The sequence below is a fragment of the Homalodisca vitripennis genome, chromosome 4 (genome assembly GCF_021130785.1).
Source record: "Homalodisca vitripennis isolate AUS2020 chromosome 4, UT_GWSS_2.1, whole genome shotgun sequence".
Lineage (NCBI taxonomy): Eukaryota > Metazoa > Arthropoda > Insecta > Hemiptera > Cicadellidae > Homalodisca > Homalodisca vitripennis.
Window position 1 is genome coordinate 66,849,443 of NC_060210.1, and position 21,049 is coordinate 66,870,491.

The 21,049-nt window shown below is 32.4% G+C and overlaps 1 protein-coding gene across 1 annotated transcript in view; it reads right to left on the reverse strand.

The window, feature by feature from the left end:
* Positions 1 to 21,049, reverse strand: part of LOC124359437 (dopamine receptor 1-like) — a 51,330-nt gene that overhangs the window by 10,818 nt on the left and 19,463 nt on the right. Inside the window, exons 2-3 of the mRNA XM_046812176.1 lie at positions 15,690 to 15,783; positions 576 to 885 (exon numbers count right to left, since the gene is read on the reverse strand). Coding sequence (XP_046668132.1) covers positions 576 to 885; positions 15,690 to 15,783 — 404 coding nt within the window. The remainder of the gene's footprint in view (positions 1 to 575; positions 886 to 15,689; positions 15,784 to 21,049) is intronic.

Below are 21,049 nucleotides of genomic sequence, written 5' to 3' on the forward strand. Positions count from 1 at the left end.
GGGCAACAAGTAAAACTCAGAAGTGGCGTCGGACATATAATTCGCTCAAACCATAAATGCTTAAATACGTACAAAACATGACATTGGGTTTAGGTTATACTCTGATTCTCTAAACCATGAACACTGCAATAATATGAACCCAATGTACGTCAGTATACATTTGAAAAATGTTATATAACCCTTTATTGAGCTTTTAATAAATAGTGTAAAGATCTTGTTTTGAAACTTGCACGTGAAGCCTCGTGTAACAGCTAGCCATATCATACAATTATGTTATTACGTCACACATTTACATATTTGATATTATATATGTTACGAGTCAAGTTACAAACAACTACAAACATGCTTGTGGGCGACATTTAGTTCTATACATACATGCGCACAAGCCCTAATTTAATTAATGGAAAAAGTTGTCTCAGTTATATTATTACCATACCAGTATATCAATAAGTAAATTTCCAATATCAACTAACATGTGAGTGGAATAAGGGACATGTGGTATCTAGCATGTTCTCTATTTTACTCGATATATTAACCTTTGATATCCGATCAAAATATAAATAACTGCGTGATACCTGAGAGGGTCCTTGATGTGGATGTATCGGTCAAGACTGATGGCACACAAGTTGAGGATGGAGGCGGTCGAGCACATAACATCGAAGGCGATCCAGGTGTCACAAAACTGGGCTCCAAAAATCCAGTATCCCAGGAGATCGTTGACGACCGCGAAGGTCATGACAAGAGCAGCTACGAAGAGATCGGCTATGGCGAGGGATGCCAGGAAGAGATTCCCGATCCTCCGAAGGCCTCTGTCCGTATAGATCGCCACACACACCAGGATGTTGCCAAATATCGAGATGAAGATTAGGATGGAAAGGAAGACCCCTAGAACAACCGGGCGAAGATAGTGTAGAAATACTGTAAAATAGTTAGAGATTCCAGTCAATTTACAATACTATTATGTATGCTGAGAAATTCAGATTTGAGTAGTTATGATAAAGTATTGAAAGGCAATCGATTTTGGGTTTGGAAATGTTTTTTATGTAAATTTCACATCTGTTTATAATAACTTCCATGAATACAGAAAATAAGAAAATATAGAAACATAATTTTATAAATGCTCGTAAAAATAACCATTGTTTAAATTAAATAATCTAGACAATTTCAGTAAATATCCAAACAAAAAAGGGTGAAGAAGAAATGAGAAATGTTAACATGTTTGCATGGGTTTTGTTAGTTTGCATGGTATTTTTGTTTGCATGGATGTTTGCATGGTATTTTTAATTAAAAATATATTTTCTTTAAGTCATAAATAAATACCATGTCACTCACCAAAGCTACAACTCATGTACTTGCTTTAAAGAATTTCACATTTTTATCTTTTAACGTTTTTATTTGGGTGATTACAAATTGGCTAACATTATTCAATTTTTATATCAGTAATTTCATTACTAGCGACAAAAACCTTGTTCTATATTTCTATGTGTTCAGGGAATTTATCTATAAAAGCTATAAATATAACAAAAATAATATATTTTCCATACCTAAAATTGATTGCACCACTTTAAGCGATGTAATACAGGATATTCAACGTTTATACGTAAACAGAAGTTAAGTAGAAAATATTTTAATTCTTAGAAAACCAGTTTTAAAGGATACAAAACGTACTCCAATAATTGTATTCATTACATTGTACTCTCATAACCTGCTTATTTTTAAAATTATGTACATTGTTACTAATAACTTACTTCACTAATTTAATTAATACTTAAACTAATTCACTAACACTTTCTCAGGGTGGTTAAAAGGAGGGTAACATTGCAAAAAATAAGATATTAAAAGACACCCCTGAGCATGATTGACAAAATCAGATACAGTGATATACCATGTTTATGTTATACTCTTTAATAAACTTGCGAAGTCTGCTCGATTTACGAGGCTAGTTTTAAATCTACTTTTGTAATTGGCGAACTCTGAATCCTTCCTATATTAATATTGGGGAGATCCCTACGAGCATTCAACGTACATAAGATATCCAATGCTTCTATTGTAGTTATATGCGTTTTGTTTGTTTAGATTACTTACTGGGTTGAGTAACTATCTTTAGCAAACTGTTGAACTCGTAGTCATAAATAACTACATATATGTATTTACTTTATTATGACCCTGTCTGTTTCGGCTATGTTTGATCAATGACAATAAATAGTTTTATCAAAGACCTGACTGCTGTTTCTCGAACTCGTGTCGATGTTCGTCAGCTCCTCAGCCCGAATTTACTAAAACCTTTAACAGAGAGGTGCTAAACCGTTAACAGGTAACTTAGTACGTGGTCCTTCTTGGTCCCAGGAAACTCTCTCTTGATTTTAGGTCAACATTTAAAAGGACAGAATACTAGGAAATACGAAAGTATTGTAATATAGGGCTCATAATAATAATAAAACATTTGAAAAGCAACATTACATAACCGTTCATGATGCAATTTCAACATCACAACATTGTAAGGTTTTTCAAATTATAATTCATTGCAGCATTTTTAATTATCCTAACAATAATGTTGGTCACAATGATTTTAAATAGAGCTCTCTCGCCCTTACGCGCAGATATTTTTCTGAGTCGAATAATAGAAAATAAATACGTGAGATATAGAGATGTACATCATTTGTAGAATCAGAAAATTTCTTTTGTCGGTCTGTTTATTTGTTTTTCTACATTTCTGTACGATATTTTTAAAAGGAGAATACCTGGAGATTTGTGCATGAAGTTTCATTATTATAAAGGCAACACTGAATTCGATGACAGGTCATGTCACTCCATGGAGTCTGCTGAGCGTCAGCGAATATTTTTACGTCAGTCGTATGAGTACCAATGAAGGCAACGAGAAAAACTAAAATAAATAATTATTTCAAAAAATTCATTACAATCATATAAGATTTTAGCATATTTTTATTCATGGAGGTAAACTAAAATTATTAGAGTGAAAAATGTTGAAAGTTGTTGACAGAATTTTATTTTAGCATACTTCAACGTTTTAGTATCCTCCTTAGCACACCGGAACTTTTATTATTTGAACTACGGTAAAAAACATAATTCAATGAACAAATATATGAATGTATTTTAGGTCAGATATCCAGTGAAAGGTTTATCCGTAGAATATAAAGTGTACATGAAATTTTATTTTTACATAGACAAGCAGGTGTTCTAGAAAAATGGCTGTCCAACCAAACAATTTTAATAAGTGTAATTTTTGTTTCAATTTCTGTTTTGTATGATTATATGTTAGTATGTATGTTTACCTGTCTTTCCGCAGGATATTAAATGAGTTATAGATTTGTAATTTGCCCTGGAACCTAAGCGAACTTTATTACGTGACAAGTGGTAAAGCATACAATTACGTACATTATATTCGTATGGATATAAAACCTTTTCTAGTTTGAGGCTGGTTACTATTATTGAGTTTCTCTCTTTTAGAATATTAAAAAAGTTATAAAATTGCACCTTGAAAATATGTTATTAAGTCATTATCATAGATCCTCAGTTATACACTTTCCGTTTAAATTTAATTGTATATGTACAATTGTTACACTGTAAAGATAATACAAGTTGATGTTATTCGCTTATAACAATTATTTTAGTGCCATACATACGTCGTGTCGTGCAAAACTGATCATAATCGTTCTATAAAACATATACTGTATAAGTACTCTATCAATTTGTTCTTACTTTAAAATAAGTAAAAGATTGTATAAAGTTTTAATTTTTATGCACATACTCAAATTTTACATTCCTACCAATTCTCATTCATTCCGAATTTTTCCCACTCTTACTCCAATGTCAGTCAGCCAATCATGTTGTCTCCCAATCGTGAGTCATACACTCTTCTATACTGTAGAATGCTTTTGATATCAACGCGGTTTTTAGACGCGTCATCATAGCATTTTAAATTAAATTAGGCAGTTGGTTGCAGATTGGAGTCCAATCCAGGCGTTGTCTCAAACACAAGTCACGAGTACCAGGATTCAAGAGCACAATGACACGCCACACCAACATTAGCAAACGTAGGAGAGGCAGGACGTCAAATAACACGATGCGGTACCGAAGAAACAGCCAACATGTGCTGGTATGACATGTGATTGTGCTCTTCAACTATCGTACTCGTGACTTGTGCTTGAGACAACGCCTCAACTGGACTCCAAACTGCTTACTGATATATTTGAATCCTTTAGTTTTAATACAACCCTCCCCCCACTACTTACAGAGGGGATAGTTTAAGGGGGTTCGGTAGGCCCTATCCTTACAATGCCTATATTCCTATATTTTATGTACCTTCTTCTCAGGAAACAAACTGGTTCGATTACAGTAAAATTTTTATGTGTTAATTTTAGGTCCTTATCATGAAATAGAGCGCAAAACATTTTGGTTTTTTAAGAAAATTTCATTAAAAAAGAATTTTTTTAAAAAATACATGTTTTTTTTTTTTGAAAAAATTTTACGTTATTTATTTTTTTGCGTAATTATAAAAGATTTTTTTTACAATGTTACGCGCTTAAAATGTGTATATTGCTGGCATGTACAAGTGGTTTTTTTTTTTTTTTCATAATGATCCATCTAATACTTCCTGAGATAAAGGTACATAAGTAAGAAAAAAAATTAAAATTCCGGGAAATCAACGTTAAAGTTAAAATATACATTTGGTCTTACTTGGTAATATGTAACTGAAGTTAATGGCATCCTGCTCCATAACTGGGATCATCAGGATCCTCCAAATCTTCCCATTCATCTTCCAACTTCCTTTTAGCACTTTCACGGGATTGTCTGTTCTTTTTGCAACTTCCGAGATCATGCGCTGAGCCTTTTTTAGCCGGGGATATATCTTTATTTTTCATAGCATCACAAAAATTCTGCCCAACAATCAATCCCTGTTTCTTAAATACCATACACCTTGCTATGTTTCCTTTTATTAAAAGTATTGATGGCATCATATACACCTAAGTGCAGTGTGTGAATGCTTACAAACACGGTTTTCGGTAGGCGAGTCCAAATTTTTTGGTTCACAGACTCATTGGGATTCTGTGATTTACCATGTAAGCACTTTTTTAGAAGGTCAGGAGCACTAAGATATTTTGAAAATAGGTTTTAGCCTCTCCATTATGGCAAGTGGTAGGTGAAAATGTTTTTTCATGATCATAATTTTTTCATTTTGGACCAATGATTTTTGATATTTACACCAAACTATCACTTCCTTTCGGGCAAAATCCATGTTGAGGATTAGAGTTACTTGATAGTAAATGGTAGTATTCTGCCCATTATAGCTTGCTTCATGTCATTCAAATTACCTATATTTCTGCGTATGAGCCTTAATCCGTAGTATTTCTGAATGATAATATAGCAGCATCTGTTAGTCGGTTGCGACCGCCTAAGCGTTTTTCCATCAATTTGTTTTGCTTACCTTCTTTTAGTTTTAATGTCCTTAGGCGTGTGCCCATACGCTTTTGGACATGTCCAATGCACTCTAATTTTTGTAACTGGACAGTCATTACCATAAGGCATGCTTTCTAATACACTAGCAAACCCTTTAGAGTCGCCGTCTCCAAGATATTCAATATAGCGAACATCATAAGTTGGAACGGACCGTTGAAATATTTTACAGGCTCCTACCACTTCCATACCCCCACTTACTCCTTGGTAATTAGCACTGCAATTATCATCATGATGGCCAGTAAACTTGCCTCTACAACGACAGTACTTAGACAGTATGACGGCATCTACAACTTTACCAGTATCAACACTTTTGTAGCAGTTACAACGCCATTTTGAGATGTATGTCCACGCTTTTGCCAAGTGCCGTCGATGGCAACACACAAATCCCTATTTCCATCAATTATTTTCACTGCTTCTTCTACAGCCTCTCTTTCATAAATGAAAAAACAAATATCCTCAGCTGTAGACCCTAGAACTCTAATGTATTCACTAAACTTTGTAGGAGGTTTAGGCAAGTTTAGCACGCCGCAAAGAGTTTCACAAGCGACCTGGCCCCTTCCAATAGTACGCATACCGTACACTAACCTAACATTTAGGTCATACATTTTATTGTGTGATGGGTTATCAGGTAAAGTACAGCAATTTTCATATGAAGCTAATGTCTTTGTACTACACACCTGAAAACATGTAAAATCACCTGAAAAGAAAAGTCCAACACGCCTACCGACTTTGAAATCAATTGCTTCATGGCAATGTTTACAAACTGCTATATTAGAAATTATTTTCAACAAACTATTCAAATCAACTATTTCATAGGCTAGACTAGGCTCACCATCAACAATAGATTGGGTAGTTATTGGAAATATTTCCTAGTTTTGCTTTTGAAGCACTAACTGGTTCATCTAGACTAGTCATATCTTCCAAAACATCAGCATTAGGACTATGCCTAATTTCAGTTTCTACTGTCTTCTTACAAAAATACTCGTTTTCCTTTTTCTTGAAAACACTAGTACTCCTAGGCATTTGGAATAATATATTCTTCTAAAACACTAGACACAACACTTTAGAAAAATAATTGTAATGTGTATTTACTTTTGAGTTTTCACAATAAAGAAATAAACTCATGAATGTAAACAAACAATGTTTTCTTACTTCTCGTGTCTGCTGTTTATTGGCACAATACTTCAGGTTAGCCAACCATTGAAAGAAAAACAACTTTCTGGATGCTAGTTATTATAACAAATAAATAATATTTTTGTCGTTACCATAGATACAATTCTGGTAAAAATTGCAGCTGTGCAGACAATATGTTGTATATTTTTTTTAAAATACTTCCCATTGTCAGAATTAAATAATTTTTTATGTCAAAAATGTTCAGAAAACAACACAGAAAAATAAATTGAAATAAAAAAAAATGTATAATTTTTTAATTTTTAACCTACCGAATCCCCTTAACAAATCTTCGAAACGTTGTTTTGTATATTTTGTAACATATAACGGTGATAAATAAATAGGTTCAATCAGAATTGCGTATTTATATTTACATGACTCAGTGATATATTTAAATGATACCTATCGCGCTTGAATCAATGAAAATAAATTAACCTTTCAGAGATCAACTTTAACGAAATTTTATTTGTAGCCTTTCGCTATAAAAATCCCATTTTCTTCCTATTAAATTCATTACTCAAGTACAATTGCTTCTGCAAATACAGTCACCCGTGTAGATAAGTAAATCTCACAAATCCTACTACCTGTTTGTATTTGCAATATATTCCTTTGATGTTGCCTAAGCAGGACAAGTATTCTATTTAAAACAAAAGTTAAGAACTTAACGACCTTTAGGTTACTAGGAAGGAACACTCAAGAGGAGAATATTAATGTTAGTAGTATCCTTTTTATTTTGGTAAACTGTGAAGACATACACCGAAAATGAACTAATGAGCCCAATGTCCTGCATAGAACGAAGAAATAATGTTTGTATATGTTGTTCACAATAATTTTCAGAAAGTTCAGAAACTGGTAATTATATTGCCTGAATAAGGTCTAAAGTTTTGTACATTTAGTGTTTTTCGCAGAAAGAAATTCAATATAATAATAAGTAGAGCCAAAAAGGATGAACAGGGGAAGGATGTTCATTTTATTTCTTATCATTATATTGCATTCGGTAAGAGAGCCGTCTCGTACTTCATAATTAAGTACAATTTTATATTAAAGGAAACCTCTCCGTCTCTTTTCATAAAAATTTCCCAGAAGAAATATAAATCACTTTCTCTATTTCTCACTCCCTTGGCTTAATAATTTAATGTAATTCTTGTTATCCTACTCTTACCATTATTCTTATACTTTGTACCTATAATTTAATAAAACTAAAAATATTTATTTATAGTCAAATATAATATGCCATACCTAATAAAGTAGAAAAATATAAACATGCTACATTATCGCTTGTTGGAATATCGGTTAATTTTAATCAACGCTCATTTCAAAACGGTTTTCAGCTGTTTGAAATTTGGAAAGGGAACATTACTAAAGAAAATTAACCTTATCCACCGTAAAGAAAATCTTAAAGGAATTTAAAATTCTCATGTTATTAATAATTTATTATAAATTAATACATTCGTTTACCATATGTTTACCATATTATATAACTGTTGAGTTTTTTATATGCCACGGATGAACTTTGTGTTTCAGTCCCATAACTTCTTTTGCTAATTTTTGGTGTATTTTTATCCATATTAATAATATTGAACATAAGTCTAATTTTTGACACCGTCCTTCATTTCAGCGATTAAGTAAGTACTTATCTACCTTACAAAATGCCCTAAAACATAAGATGGTCAGAACTTGACACCCAAAACTCCCTTTGAAGTAGTCGGCACTAACTATGCTAGATGAAAGTTCGTGTTTTTGACAGTATATCTTTGTTTCTTAAGCAAACTGAGGGGTTTGCAGTTCTAGGATCTGGTTTAATCAACTGTTCAAGTTATCATTATTCATATGAAACGATCAAATGTTTGTCTTAGTTACCGTTTTAACGTTTTCAGTCCGGTTTTATTTAATCCTTGGAGTGAAAATCTAGCAAAATCTTTCGTTACCCTTATCGACTCGAAGCATTTCCACACATGTGTTAACATAAATTTGTTGTATAGATTTAGATATATAATCACCTGCTTAAATGTTTTCGTTTCCTCCCGGACCACCCTGTATATCTGTTTTAGTAATCAGTTGTTTGAAGACAAAATAAGTCTTTTATATATGACTGTATTTCAAATACACAAAAACAAACCTTAAGTGTTTACGATCGGTACCAAATACGTATCTAAAACAATAATTTTATATTATTAAAATCACCGAATAAAAATAAAGAAACTATTTTAAATTTGTATCGACTACGTAGGTTTGCAATGTAGGTTTGCCATGGAAATTAAACTTTCATTTATCGTAACAATATCCCGCTGTCTGCACTAATCGTAAAATATTGCTATATACTGCTATGTGCAATCGTAATAGCATAATAGCATTGAAGAGATAAGTGTCTGAATAGCCAATCTTCTAAACAACGGGACGTGGGATTCTAGTAATGGGAGTTTTGTTGTTACAGTTCAAAGAGAAAACAACAAGAGGGAGGACATTTTACAAAGTATTTCAAAATATAACCTTCATAATCCCCTTCCCTCAGCTATAATCCTTACTTAATCCTGGATGAAAGGTTAAAATAATATTGTTTACTGAAAATCAGCTATTTATCTATCAAGTAACAATTAATCTTGGATACAGATTTAATAATGCTCAAGATTCGAGTTAATAGAACACTTTTAAACTCTAATAATTGTTTATTTGATCCTTTCAGCTATGTGAAATTTTTATTTACTCTGACGAATGCTATCGTATTCACTAGGTAATATTTCTATGAAGTATACACTATTACACATGTTTCAGAAATTCCTTTGAGGTAAAATGTGTACGTGTTGATCAGTGGTTATTTTTTGCACAAAACTAATAAATCTAGCAATAGTTATATTTTGTACAAATAATCAACTGAAGTATTCATTAGCCATAACACTAATACATTTCTAAATCAGAGTTAAATTAGTATATTTATAAATCTTAAAATACATAATTTAAAACATAATACTATAAACTATTTACTTTTGTCATTAAATTTACCGTAATATTATTGTATCAACCAATAATGGTATACTAATTTCAGAGTAATAGAAAACACGATCACAAATCACAATCTTCAACTGTTAATGTGGTTCTAGCTGAGTGGCTGTTAACTAATTAAATCTGTTCCTTCTCCATGTCTATAAATGTCCTCCCCCTATAAAAGTGATCCGAAGAGTGTACACTTACGCCCTCCTGTTTTCCATGAACGCTCTTATTTCCAGATTAACTCAGTCTACAATCTTCAAGAAACTATTTCAGATTGTTACCTTAACCCTCGTAGGGTTACACACTTATGTGATTTTAAAAGCCGTGTCATCTTATCTCCTACCACTATTCCATTCCATGACCTAAATTTAACTATGTACCATTCGCTGCACACTTCGCGTGTTGGGACCATATATAAGACAGGCCACATGTGTACACATTTGTTACACTGTTAAAATTGAATATTCATGGCATTATACTGAAGCGATCGGTTCATTCGATTGATCCAAACGTGTTCCACTATCACTGCATGCAAATCCAAATGTAGCATTGTCCATGTAGCATCCATATGCATCGAATCGCTCCCTCGAGAAGCAGGCTCATCTCCTAACGACAGAGAGGCCAGTGAAATGCATAAACAAAAGGTGCCACTTTCACTATTTATATTGACATCTATTTTGGACTCTATGCTCAAAATATTGCCTTATAATAATTAAAGTTATTCACATATAACAAGAAGATGAGGAAACTCCCTCGTTGCACTTAGTTTTAAAATGACCTTTTACTTCCGAGGTGATAGGATTTTTATGATGAGTAAGGTTGATGGGAGGAGCCCCTCCTGTCGGGAACTCACGGGGTGAATAGCGGGCTCAGTATCTCAGTCAGTCACCTTGGAAGCGGCCTCTTCCAGTCAAAGCGCGTAGGGGAAAGTACTCTCTTTTGTGTGGCTTGCAACAGCATAAGGCAGTAAACAAGATCTATCAATAAAATATTTTACCCCAGTATCTATGGGGCTGTTCTCATTTAAGTGACACGTCGGGATTTTATGTACCCAGTGTGGGTTCAACTGAAAAAAACAGCCCAGACAGAAGTGAATCCCCGAGGAGTAAAAATCCTTACGTACCATCATTTGGTAAATTAGAAGGTACAAAAGAAGAGAAAAACTTTAATTTCAATGTAAAAGTAGCAGGTTTAAATAAATACTCTCCGAGAAAAGATAATCCTATTCTTACTATAAGATTGAATTTTAAATTTTATACATAAGGAGAACCTTATTGAACCGTGATGCCATTGTTGATTAAATAATATACATGAAATATATTTAAATTTTATATATGGTACAGTTCCTAATCATTCCTTAAAATTTCTTCTAATTTGTGTGTATACGTAATTCGATTGTATCCATGGTGTTTTTAATTACATATAGACGACCATTGTCACACATTTCTATGTAAATAAAGCCACATTCACCACAGCATGGCTAGGACAATGCAAATACAACAAGGCACTATGATGGACAAATTGGGTTATGTCATGTGTAGGACAAAATGTTGTTTATGAGAGTGCACGGAGCATAATGCAATTTTGACACTCATTGGTGTCACAACTTAATTTAATATATAGGGTGTTTTCTGTCGAACCCAATGTACAATACGCCACAAATGAAAATGTGATTGTAATGTTAAACACGCCAATGTTTGCTAAAGCGTTCATCGAAGTTTACATTATATGAAGTATTATTACCTTTTAGACCCTAATATTACATAATTAGTGTTATTCAAACAAAACATTAAATCAACAGTCATAGGTTTTCCATAAAATTTAACTTTTAATATTGCTTTGAAAAATATTTTACTATTTATGATTGAGGATTAGAGTAATGCAATGAAAGTTAAATAAACAGCTCCATTCAAAACCTATACATTCGGTAGCTGTCCCCATATATTGCAATAAGAACCAATTAAGATTGTGGTTCAATTTTGAGGAATCATAAAATTAAAGCAAATATTCAAAACCCAATATCAGAACACTTGTTTTACATAGTTCATCATAAAATTATTGACCAGTGATTCGCAAATTAAATTACGTTTATGTTACAGAAATTTAATACTAAAATACTTATAAACTTAGGTTAGCGGTTGCACAGTAGGTAATTTGTTATTTAAAACATAAACTTCACTAAATGTCATCTGAGGAAAATGTTTTGAGAAATTCAAAAATTGATTTGAAGTTTTAAATGTGAATCCTACAAAACCGACTAAAAGGTTGCTATAGCATACTTACAGATTTTGTTGTAATCGTATTAGCGCGAAGTAGATGAAGAGATTAACTATAAGAATAAATATAGGGCGGTGGCCTGGCGAGGAAGAGTAAAAACTGAACGTGCCTGGTCACTAACCAAAAATCATGCCCAATACAATATATTTTGATCTGTTGTAGTGTTTGCGTGTAATATTGTGCCGTAGATAAAAAGATCCTCTAGTGTAACAAATACATCCAATTTTTAAATTCTCTGGATTCTCAATTACATTCAAAGTATCCTATAATCCAAGATATGTATCCACCAGGAGTTTGTTTTGATAACTGTAATAAATTTCAGTCTTTGCCAATCTTACAAAATGTGCGCCGCATTGCGGGTCATGTACCAGCCTCGCTGAGGTTGTATACCAAATTTCAAGTCTACAGCTCTTTACATTCAAGATACGTTATGGGAACAGAAAGACAGACAGACAATCGTACAGAAAATAATTGTTTACATTTTCGATCTAAAGAGAAATTGTGCATCCTACTGACAAATAGGCTCAATAACGCTCAGCCAATTCCTATTGGTGCACCATCATAGAATTCATTCTTATCTATGTAAGAATGAAGGTTCCTGCTAAATTTAAATTTATAGATGATATCATTCCAGAGATATGTTTAGAATATTTTAACTATATGTGTTACTATGACACATGCTAAAATTTCATATGACATTTATTTATCCTGTGATGTTCTGGTTACCCATGAGACCAATGTAAATATGTTAGCTGACGCTCAGCCAAATCTTCCGGAGTGACATATAACTCCTCGTACTGAGAACAGGACAGAAGTTTCCTCCTGAAGAGATTCTCTTAACTGCAAGTATGTAATATATTCACGCATGGTGCAAAGTTCAAGAATATTAACTTTATTATACCATCCATTCGGGATAGAAATACTTCAACCGGTTTCCCCACATGTTCACAATATTAAAATATTGCTCATGACGCCACAGTGCAGACAATCGAAGTAAATTTGCATTAGACTTCCGCCCTTCTTCAGTTTTAAACACAACAGCTAACTGTGACATGGTTAGCTCATTGTGGCGGTGTAGGCTCTGGTGATATGCTTTACAATATGTCATGACCTTATTTCATTTAAGTACGATTTTCTTTTAAATTTCCATTACTTCTTTAACGTTTTGTAAGATTATATAACTTAAATAAGAACTACACAGAAAATGTACTAACAAATTAAGTACTTGTTCTCTTAAATCTAAATTAGAGGCTACTTATAATTCTTCGCCTCCTAAAACTATACAATGTATAGCTGGCCATTTAATTTTATTGTTTAAATTTAGGAGTGAAATCATTTAAGAAACTACAAAAGTAAAAATAGATAAGAAACAGTAAACCTTTTAAATGAGGAATTAAAAAAAACAGGATGCTCCCTTCAGTTGCTTGACTTTATACAATTACAAAAGATTTTCAGCTTAAAACTAAGCTCAATAATAATTAAAAGCATATATTCAAATTATGTCTTCAACCATCTTGAGTGTATATCTACATAAAATTAACTTTAATTAAAAAATGCAATTCTATTATAAAATATAAAATGTCTAATTCTAAAAAAATTGCTACAGAACCTCAGTGAACAAGCGTCTATGTTAAATATATGTTGTGTTAATTTAAATTGTACATACATTATACAATAATGTAGAGATATTACAGACTTTAATCTAGGAGAAAAGTTACTAAAAGAGAGTGTGCCCTAGAAGACATCTTTAAAATTTTAAAGAATATGTATAAAGTCTCCAGATATAAAAAAAATATTTATTGAAATCTTTCTTGTAACAAATTCGTTATTTTAAATTATGTAAAGTTTTTACGTCATCTTTTGAATATCATGTATTTCTAATTAGTTAATTCATAGAGTAAAAACTGTTATAAAATGAACAGCTTATTAGTTTTTAATATTAAACACCCTACATGTCAACCTTTTAATCGGGATTTCCAAAAAAGCATTGTTTGCCTTAGTAGGGCCCTTAAAGTTAACTGGAACCTTAGTCATGAATAAATTTAACATTTTCCACCGACCTATCGCTGAAGTGTTCCCTGAGAAAGTGAAAACTTAACGGCGGCAGAAAACAGTAACCGCTGATTTCCTATCTCAGTGTGGAGAGTTCCACTTTTATAACTTAACCCATCAGTCTTCGTTGATGCTGAGTTTATTAATAACATATGATCATGTAGCTATAGAGTACCAGGTTAAATCACCATTAGCGGAACCACACTTTTTATAAAAAGCGACGACTCGTAGATATATTCCTAAGTTAAATATTTGGAACACCCTTCTATAAAAAAACAATACAGGTTCCTGATTGTTAATGTTGTTAGTGATGTAAATACTCAGTATTGCTACACGTATCTACCGTTACTTTATCATGTTTTTTGATTGATTAACCCTCCCACACCTATTTGTGATTCGTTGAGAACAATCTACGAAAATTTTGGATTTCACAATAGGCTACTGTATATAGCATAAAAAGGAAAAGCGCAGCTGTTAAAACTACGGGTGGTTGAATAAATTCCTAGATTTTTTCGATACAAGGTGCCCAAAGCCCTAAGGTATTAGGTGGTCATTGTAAAAAATCCCACGTAAAATGCCAGCATATAAGTAAACATATTCCGTTATAATCAGAGGCAACGCTGCATTCACACTAATATAGAAGAAAGAACGGAAAAAACTTTTAATCGACAGGCGCCACGTCCTGTCTCTACATGAATGTGTGACGTATTTCACTTAACGTAAACACCCATTCTTTAAACCATGACGAACTCTCGTCGAGTGCTCAGCAGGGTTGGATGAAAGGTCTGTTTAAATTCCGACCATTTAATGGTCTCTCCTGGAGGTGAACAGTTTTTTGACGTGACAACGTCTTAAATTAGGTTGCGGCTCGGAGTCACTCATGAAAAAGTGTAACGCACGGTAACGTTACGATGCCCGTCCAGTGGGTCCGCCGCACGGGATCCGCACGGGATAAAGCAGATAACTGTGGGTCCGCCGCACGGGATAAAGCAGATAACTATGTTTATTCGTGAAAATGTGGAGTGCTTAGATTCGTCATTTACAACAACTACAACAATAAAGGTAAATAATTGTACACTGATATTTCATTATCGTAAACTATGATTGATTGATTAATTGTTAGATTGACACAAAAGTTGAGAAACTGAGTTTATAGGTTATGTCATACTATTGACAAATGTTGATAGTTTTAAGTAAATTATTAGTTTAAATCACTCTGCAATCAATCGTAATTCAGTCGAAGAACCAGCGCGTATTGCTAGTCAAACATTTAAAATAACAAATTATAATCTCTAACCTGTCATAACAGTGCGACCAAACAAACGAACTAAACCGACCAATCACCTCGCGCGGTGTTAGAATTTAACTGTGTTTAGCAAGAATTTCAAATTCCAATTTTAGTAAATGTTTTATTCAACTTTACCATTTACAATAACAAATTTTAATTAATTTCAAATTATGTACAATGTTTTAGTAAACAAAATATATTTCTATAGTTAAAATTTGTGCAATTCTTATTTTCATTCAATTCCTTGTTCCTATTGTGCAATTTAATAATATTCATATCAATAAATATTCTACCGAGAAAAAGACGTTGTCACGTAAAATCTTCGCCCGTAAAACCGACTTTACAGGCAACCATAATTTTTTTTTTCTTACAAACCAGTAGTTTGAGTTGGGATCGAACCTTAATTAGTATGATAATGATAAAATAGAAATCTCACCCACAAATATGAGCGATAGAGTGGTGAGAGTGTCTGTGGGCAGGTCGCCTCCCTCCACCACCAGAGAACGGTTCACTCCGGTTCCGCCTCCGTCCTGGAACAACGGTGAGACAATCACAGGTTTATAGGTCGTTTACATAATATTTAGTGGAAAGTGCGATCATTTTGGGAATGAATAATTATAAACTTAGATGGATTCAAATTGAACATTGTGTTGAGTATTAAATGAAGTTTTATTTTAATTAATAAATTATCATGTGTAATGGAAATATTGATAAACTCAATCTCAGACTGGCATATGGTTTAAAGTCTGAATTGAACTAAGATAAATCCCTTTGAGAGTACAGTTAACCTTTAACCTTAATAAGTATTTATGTTTATGAACAAGAAAAGTGCCTTTTGTTTTACATTCAAATGGTATTTAATATTTGAATTGAAAAGTACTGATTTAATGAAAAACGTATGTGCTATGCTACTTCCTACTACCCATAACTACCCCCGCAGAACTTTTGAAAACCAATAATTCGATACTTCAAGCACAATTTAATAATGTGTAAAATTCATAAATATATTTATGGTCTTACATTCTAATACAACAGGTCATTTTAAAAGCTCTTCATCCAAATAATTACATTTTGAGTGCTCTATTTGTTTGACATATTTTAAACGATTTCATTGCGTACTATAGATGATAAACAAATTCCTTAATTATAAAATGCGCTGACACAAACACAGTAAAAAAAGGAAGAAATGTGTATTTTAAATGCTCTTACAAAACAATTAAATCACACAAGATGTGTGCAATACCGACTCATATTTAAATGGTCGTTTTAAGCGGTTTATGAGAATGTTTTTAATCTTCAATAAGAGAATATGCGCCTTATTTAAAGATATTAAAATTCAGATATACATTACGTAAATTAAATTTTTATTAAGCTTTGTTAAGCCCATATGCATGCATTTTCAAAAAAGTATCAAAAATATAAGGCGTAAACAAGATTCATAGGAAATAACCACGTGTTTTTGTTCAAAAACTTACAAAAATAAATGATAAACTATGAATATCACCATATTTTTATGTATGATGTACAGATTATAAGTAAACAAAGCTAGCACTAAATACAAGGGAGTGGTTTGTTCAGCTGATAGCAACATGAAAGCGCTTTTAGCTGTAACCCTTACGTGCAATGTCACCATGATCAGCGGCCCTATATAACCCATTGTATCGTCTTCCTCCGGAAATTGTTGGAATATTTCTTTCCGGAATTCTTACATTCTTAAAAAGAAACTTTGGAAGTTTTTTCTAATGTTTGAACATAAAGTAAGAGTTTTAAAAATACGATTTATAATAAATAAACCAATTTTTAGCCTTAAAACTGAGACGTATTCTCTTAACTACTTTACACTTCTGGTACTGTTAATTAATTTCAGTTAAATTTACATTTAATACAAAGTTTAGAAAATAAATAGACTATGTTGATTAATCAAGGCAATATACTAAAATATTTTAAATAACGCCATTTTAAATTAGGGAAATGCACTCGTTGGTGGTCTAAAATAGCACTTTTATTTTAACGATTTTAGTTGGCAAAGTACGCAAACATCATCTATTTATCTTCAGTTTAGTCCAAGTCGTTTACTGAATTTTATCTATATCATATAATTGGCTGAGATTTAGCGAAGCCTACCATTCGAGGTACAGGAAAAATTGCATTTCTTTCTGTCTATCTATATAACCGCACGATATATCGAAAAAGTGCTGACATGTAGACTTTTTTATTTTTATCATCAAAAAACTTCAGAATGTATTTACAAGGAACTTTGTACACATGTTTTTCCTCTTGGGTGCTCGCTAAGAAACGGGTTTGAAAATGGTGCTGCATGATTTTAGATATCTATGATAATCCACAAAAATACATTTAATAAAATACAATTCAAAATTATGGTCCCTCATACGTTTTATATTACAGCTCAAGACGAGTTTTCGCGTTTTCATAACCAATGAGGGGAACTCGTAGGACATCACTCACGTGAAATCAACAGATTTCGAAAATAAAAATTGCTTCTTATACCTAGGCTGGAAATACAGATAGAAAATTTTAAACTTTATTTACAATTATGAATGTAATAGTGTTAATGAGTAGTACAGATGTTAGTGATATTTGGGAACTGGTTAACAGCAACTTAAAGATTCTTGCCACCTCTATATACAGTTGGAACCGCAACGAATGAAGCCGCAAAATATTGGGCTTTTAGTATTGTTTAAAGGTGGTTGTGAATTTTAAAATCATTAGTTTATAAATATGAATTTAAAATTGCCTTAAAATGTGTGAATTATGATTACAATGCCCTACTTACTTACAACGATAAAACTATATTTGTTACTAGTTTTAATTTTAGCATACTGTGAACGAAATGTTCAAAAATAGTGTTAAATTATCTTTGAAATCCATCAAGTACTAGTCTTTCCAATTATTATCCTTCTAATTAAATCTAATTATTATTTGTTAAGTAAATCATAAGTATGCTTTTCTTTAATATGTCCAAATGATAGTATTTTAGTGCTGTCTGATGGATTATATTCATATTTATTTGGCTATCTTAATAATTAGACTGAATATAATTTTGTTGGTGTATTTACTTGAGAACAATGATGAGACAGGTGGGCAGGTTCTCTTACTTAATGCGTTGAATTGAATTAGGCAGGTCTCTTTGTCTTTCCGTCAAGGTCGATTAAGACACCTTTGTCATGGCGTGGCTTAGTGTGGGTAGTTAGAATAACAGGGTAAGGTAATGTCAACCAACCCGTTCTTAGATGTAGATGGGGTGGAACTGAAAGATCCTGTAATGGTAGACTTGCCATTAGGTCTTGCATGAATCTTTATAGCAATATCAGATGTAGCAGATACTCCTTGTTTGAGCCTATACAGTTATTTTCCACTATTATCAGACTGTGAGTAAGAAAATGTTTATTTTTATAGGATTGAAAAACGTTTTATTACACATGGTTTATTATTCAATGCATGAGATTTTGGGAAGTAAAAAAGTTTCAAAACAATAATAAACTAGCTTCAAAAGCTATTATTTTTATCCTTCAAGCATTGGTCAACCTCACGAGAATTTTATCAAACTAACGTCATATTCCATCTGTGAACTATATAACAGGAACACTCAACAAGTTTCACAATCATGGCCGATAAATCACATTCTGTCAAGTCTTCTTTGTACCTCTGTATGCAACAAATCCATTGTAGGCATTTCATTGTAGGCAATAGGAATGGTTGCACAATAATATGATAGTTATGAGGCTCAGAAAATGATGGCGTAGTAGAACATCGTATACTGCTCTAATAGTGTCCATGGCATCGAAGTGTTTTTGTTTTCTTTCGAGTCCCTGAAATTCCTATAGTATTAGAACAATTTACGTCCAAATAAATCTAAAATATTTGAGGCGGTTATCTTTGTAATTAAGATTGCCATCTTATCTCTTCACACAGGTAAGTATTAATAATAGATCGCTTGAAAACTTAGTAATTTGTGGTCTTACGGTTCCATTTATCTTTATATACATCAAAAAATGAAAGCCAACCTGTTTTTCAAGAAACCTGCAAATTCTTTGATTTTATTCGTTGGATGAAATTCTACCATTTGGAAAGTGTAATTAGTACCTATTTTAGATATTTTTAAGTGTATTCTGTCGGTTCATGAATACCTCAATAAAAGCTTCAGTTATGTGACCTCTCTTTTTTTAATCAATAACCATTGAATAAAATTCTGCAAAATATATTTTTTTATTTTGCTGATAAAAGATTTTTCTATCCATAATTTGAATGGTAGACTATCTGGCATTTAATCACGGATTGATTATGTTATTAGATGAGTTATTTCGTTATGAGTAAATTTATTCGGTATTGTGAGCAACAGGTATGCACAAATATCCTTTGAACGTATTCCTAGTAAGCTGCGTACATTAGAAGGATAGGAGTAGCTTAGGGATTTTAATGTAACTGTACTTATTTTTTAAATATCGAGGATTCGTGTCTGATACTTTTGAAATTATCTGGTCCCAGGCAATAATAAGTATACCAAAAGTATTGGATGAATGTTAGTCACCAGAGGGACAGGAAAAATTTAATTTCTGAATTTCTATCTGTATATCTATCTACACGATGCTTCAAGAATGCACTGACCTATAAACATGAAACTTTTACACGAAGCCTCATTTAAATACAGGCAAAATAGAGTTTTATGATGGTTCATGGAACTCGATGGGATTTGAATACGCATAATTGAACATTTTTCCATTGGTCTTACGAGTAACTATGAAGGCAACAAGGAAATCGCAGAATAAATAAATTTGTAAACGAACTCAGTATAATATATGACATTTTAACATGTCACTCAGAAAGAACTCTCGCTATGACGACAGTTTACGTACAACCTTAGAAAACTGAACCCGAAATTTGTATTGCATATTTATATCGTTCCTATTATAGGGATATAATCCGCAGAGATATTGAAATATAGGGTTCGAAGAGGACTTTTTTGGGTATAGTATTAAAATTCTTAAATCGTTTACTGATTTGTATGAAAGGATGTTCATTCCAACCAAGTTTACGATATGTCAGATCAAATTAAATGTCTCTCCGAGTATAATTTTCCTATAAAAGCATCCTTCGGATTTCCCTATTTTTGAGTATGTAAACCTATTTCTTTAGATCTACTTTCATTTAGACTGCCTCAACGATTTATTAAGAGTTTTAGGTAAGTGCTCATTTAAAAACAGAAGGCAACCACATTATTATTTAAACGAATATAAAATAAAATTGCATATTTTTAAATACACGCGTTTTTGTAATACATGTTTACATCCCCTGGGAAACAAAAGAAAAAATTGTATCAGCCTCCTGAGTGATGAACCTTAGCGAAGGTCTGCCAAATTCCATGGTTAGATATTCACCGTCAGTTCATTCCTATCTATGAACAAATTAAGTTTTGTGCACAATTTCAAGACTACGTGTGAAATATTTTTCGAGACATCTTAAAATTCCACATTTATTTTATTAAATTGTGTTTAATATCACTATGTAAATAATAAAAGGCTCCACACCAAGTAACCATAACGGCTGGTGTTGGGATAGCCAGGCTATATTTTTAATACGACACATTAAAATATGTTATAAGTTTATTTAAAAGTTTACTTATTTTGATATTTTCTCACTGCCATCATGTTTACACGTAAGACGAATGTAAATAAATTCACTAAAGCTCAGTCAAATCCAATAGAGTGATATGCACCATAGTTGACATCAGTGTTTGTCACGTAGACCAATTTTTAAGTACCTGTGATCAAAGTAAGT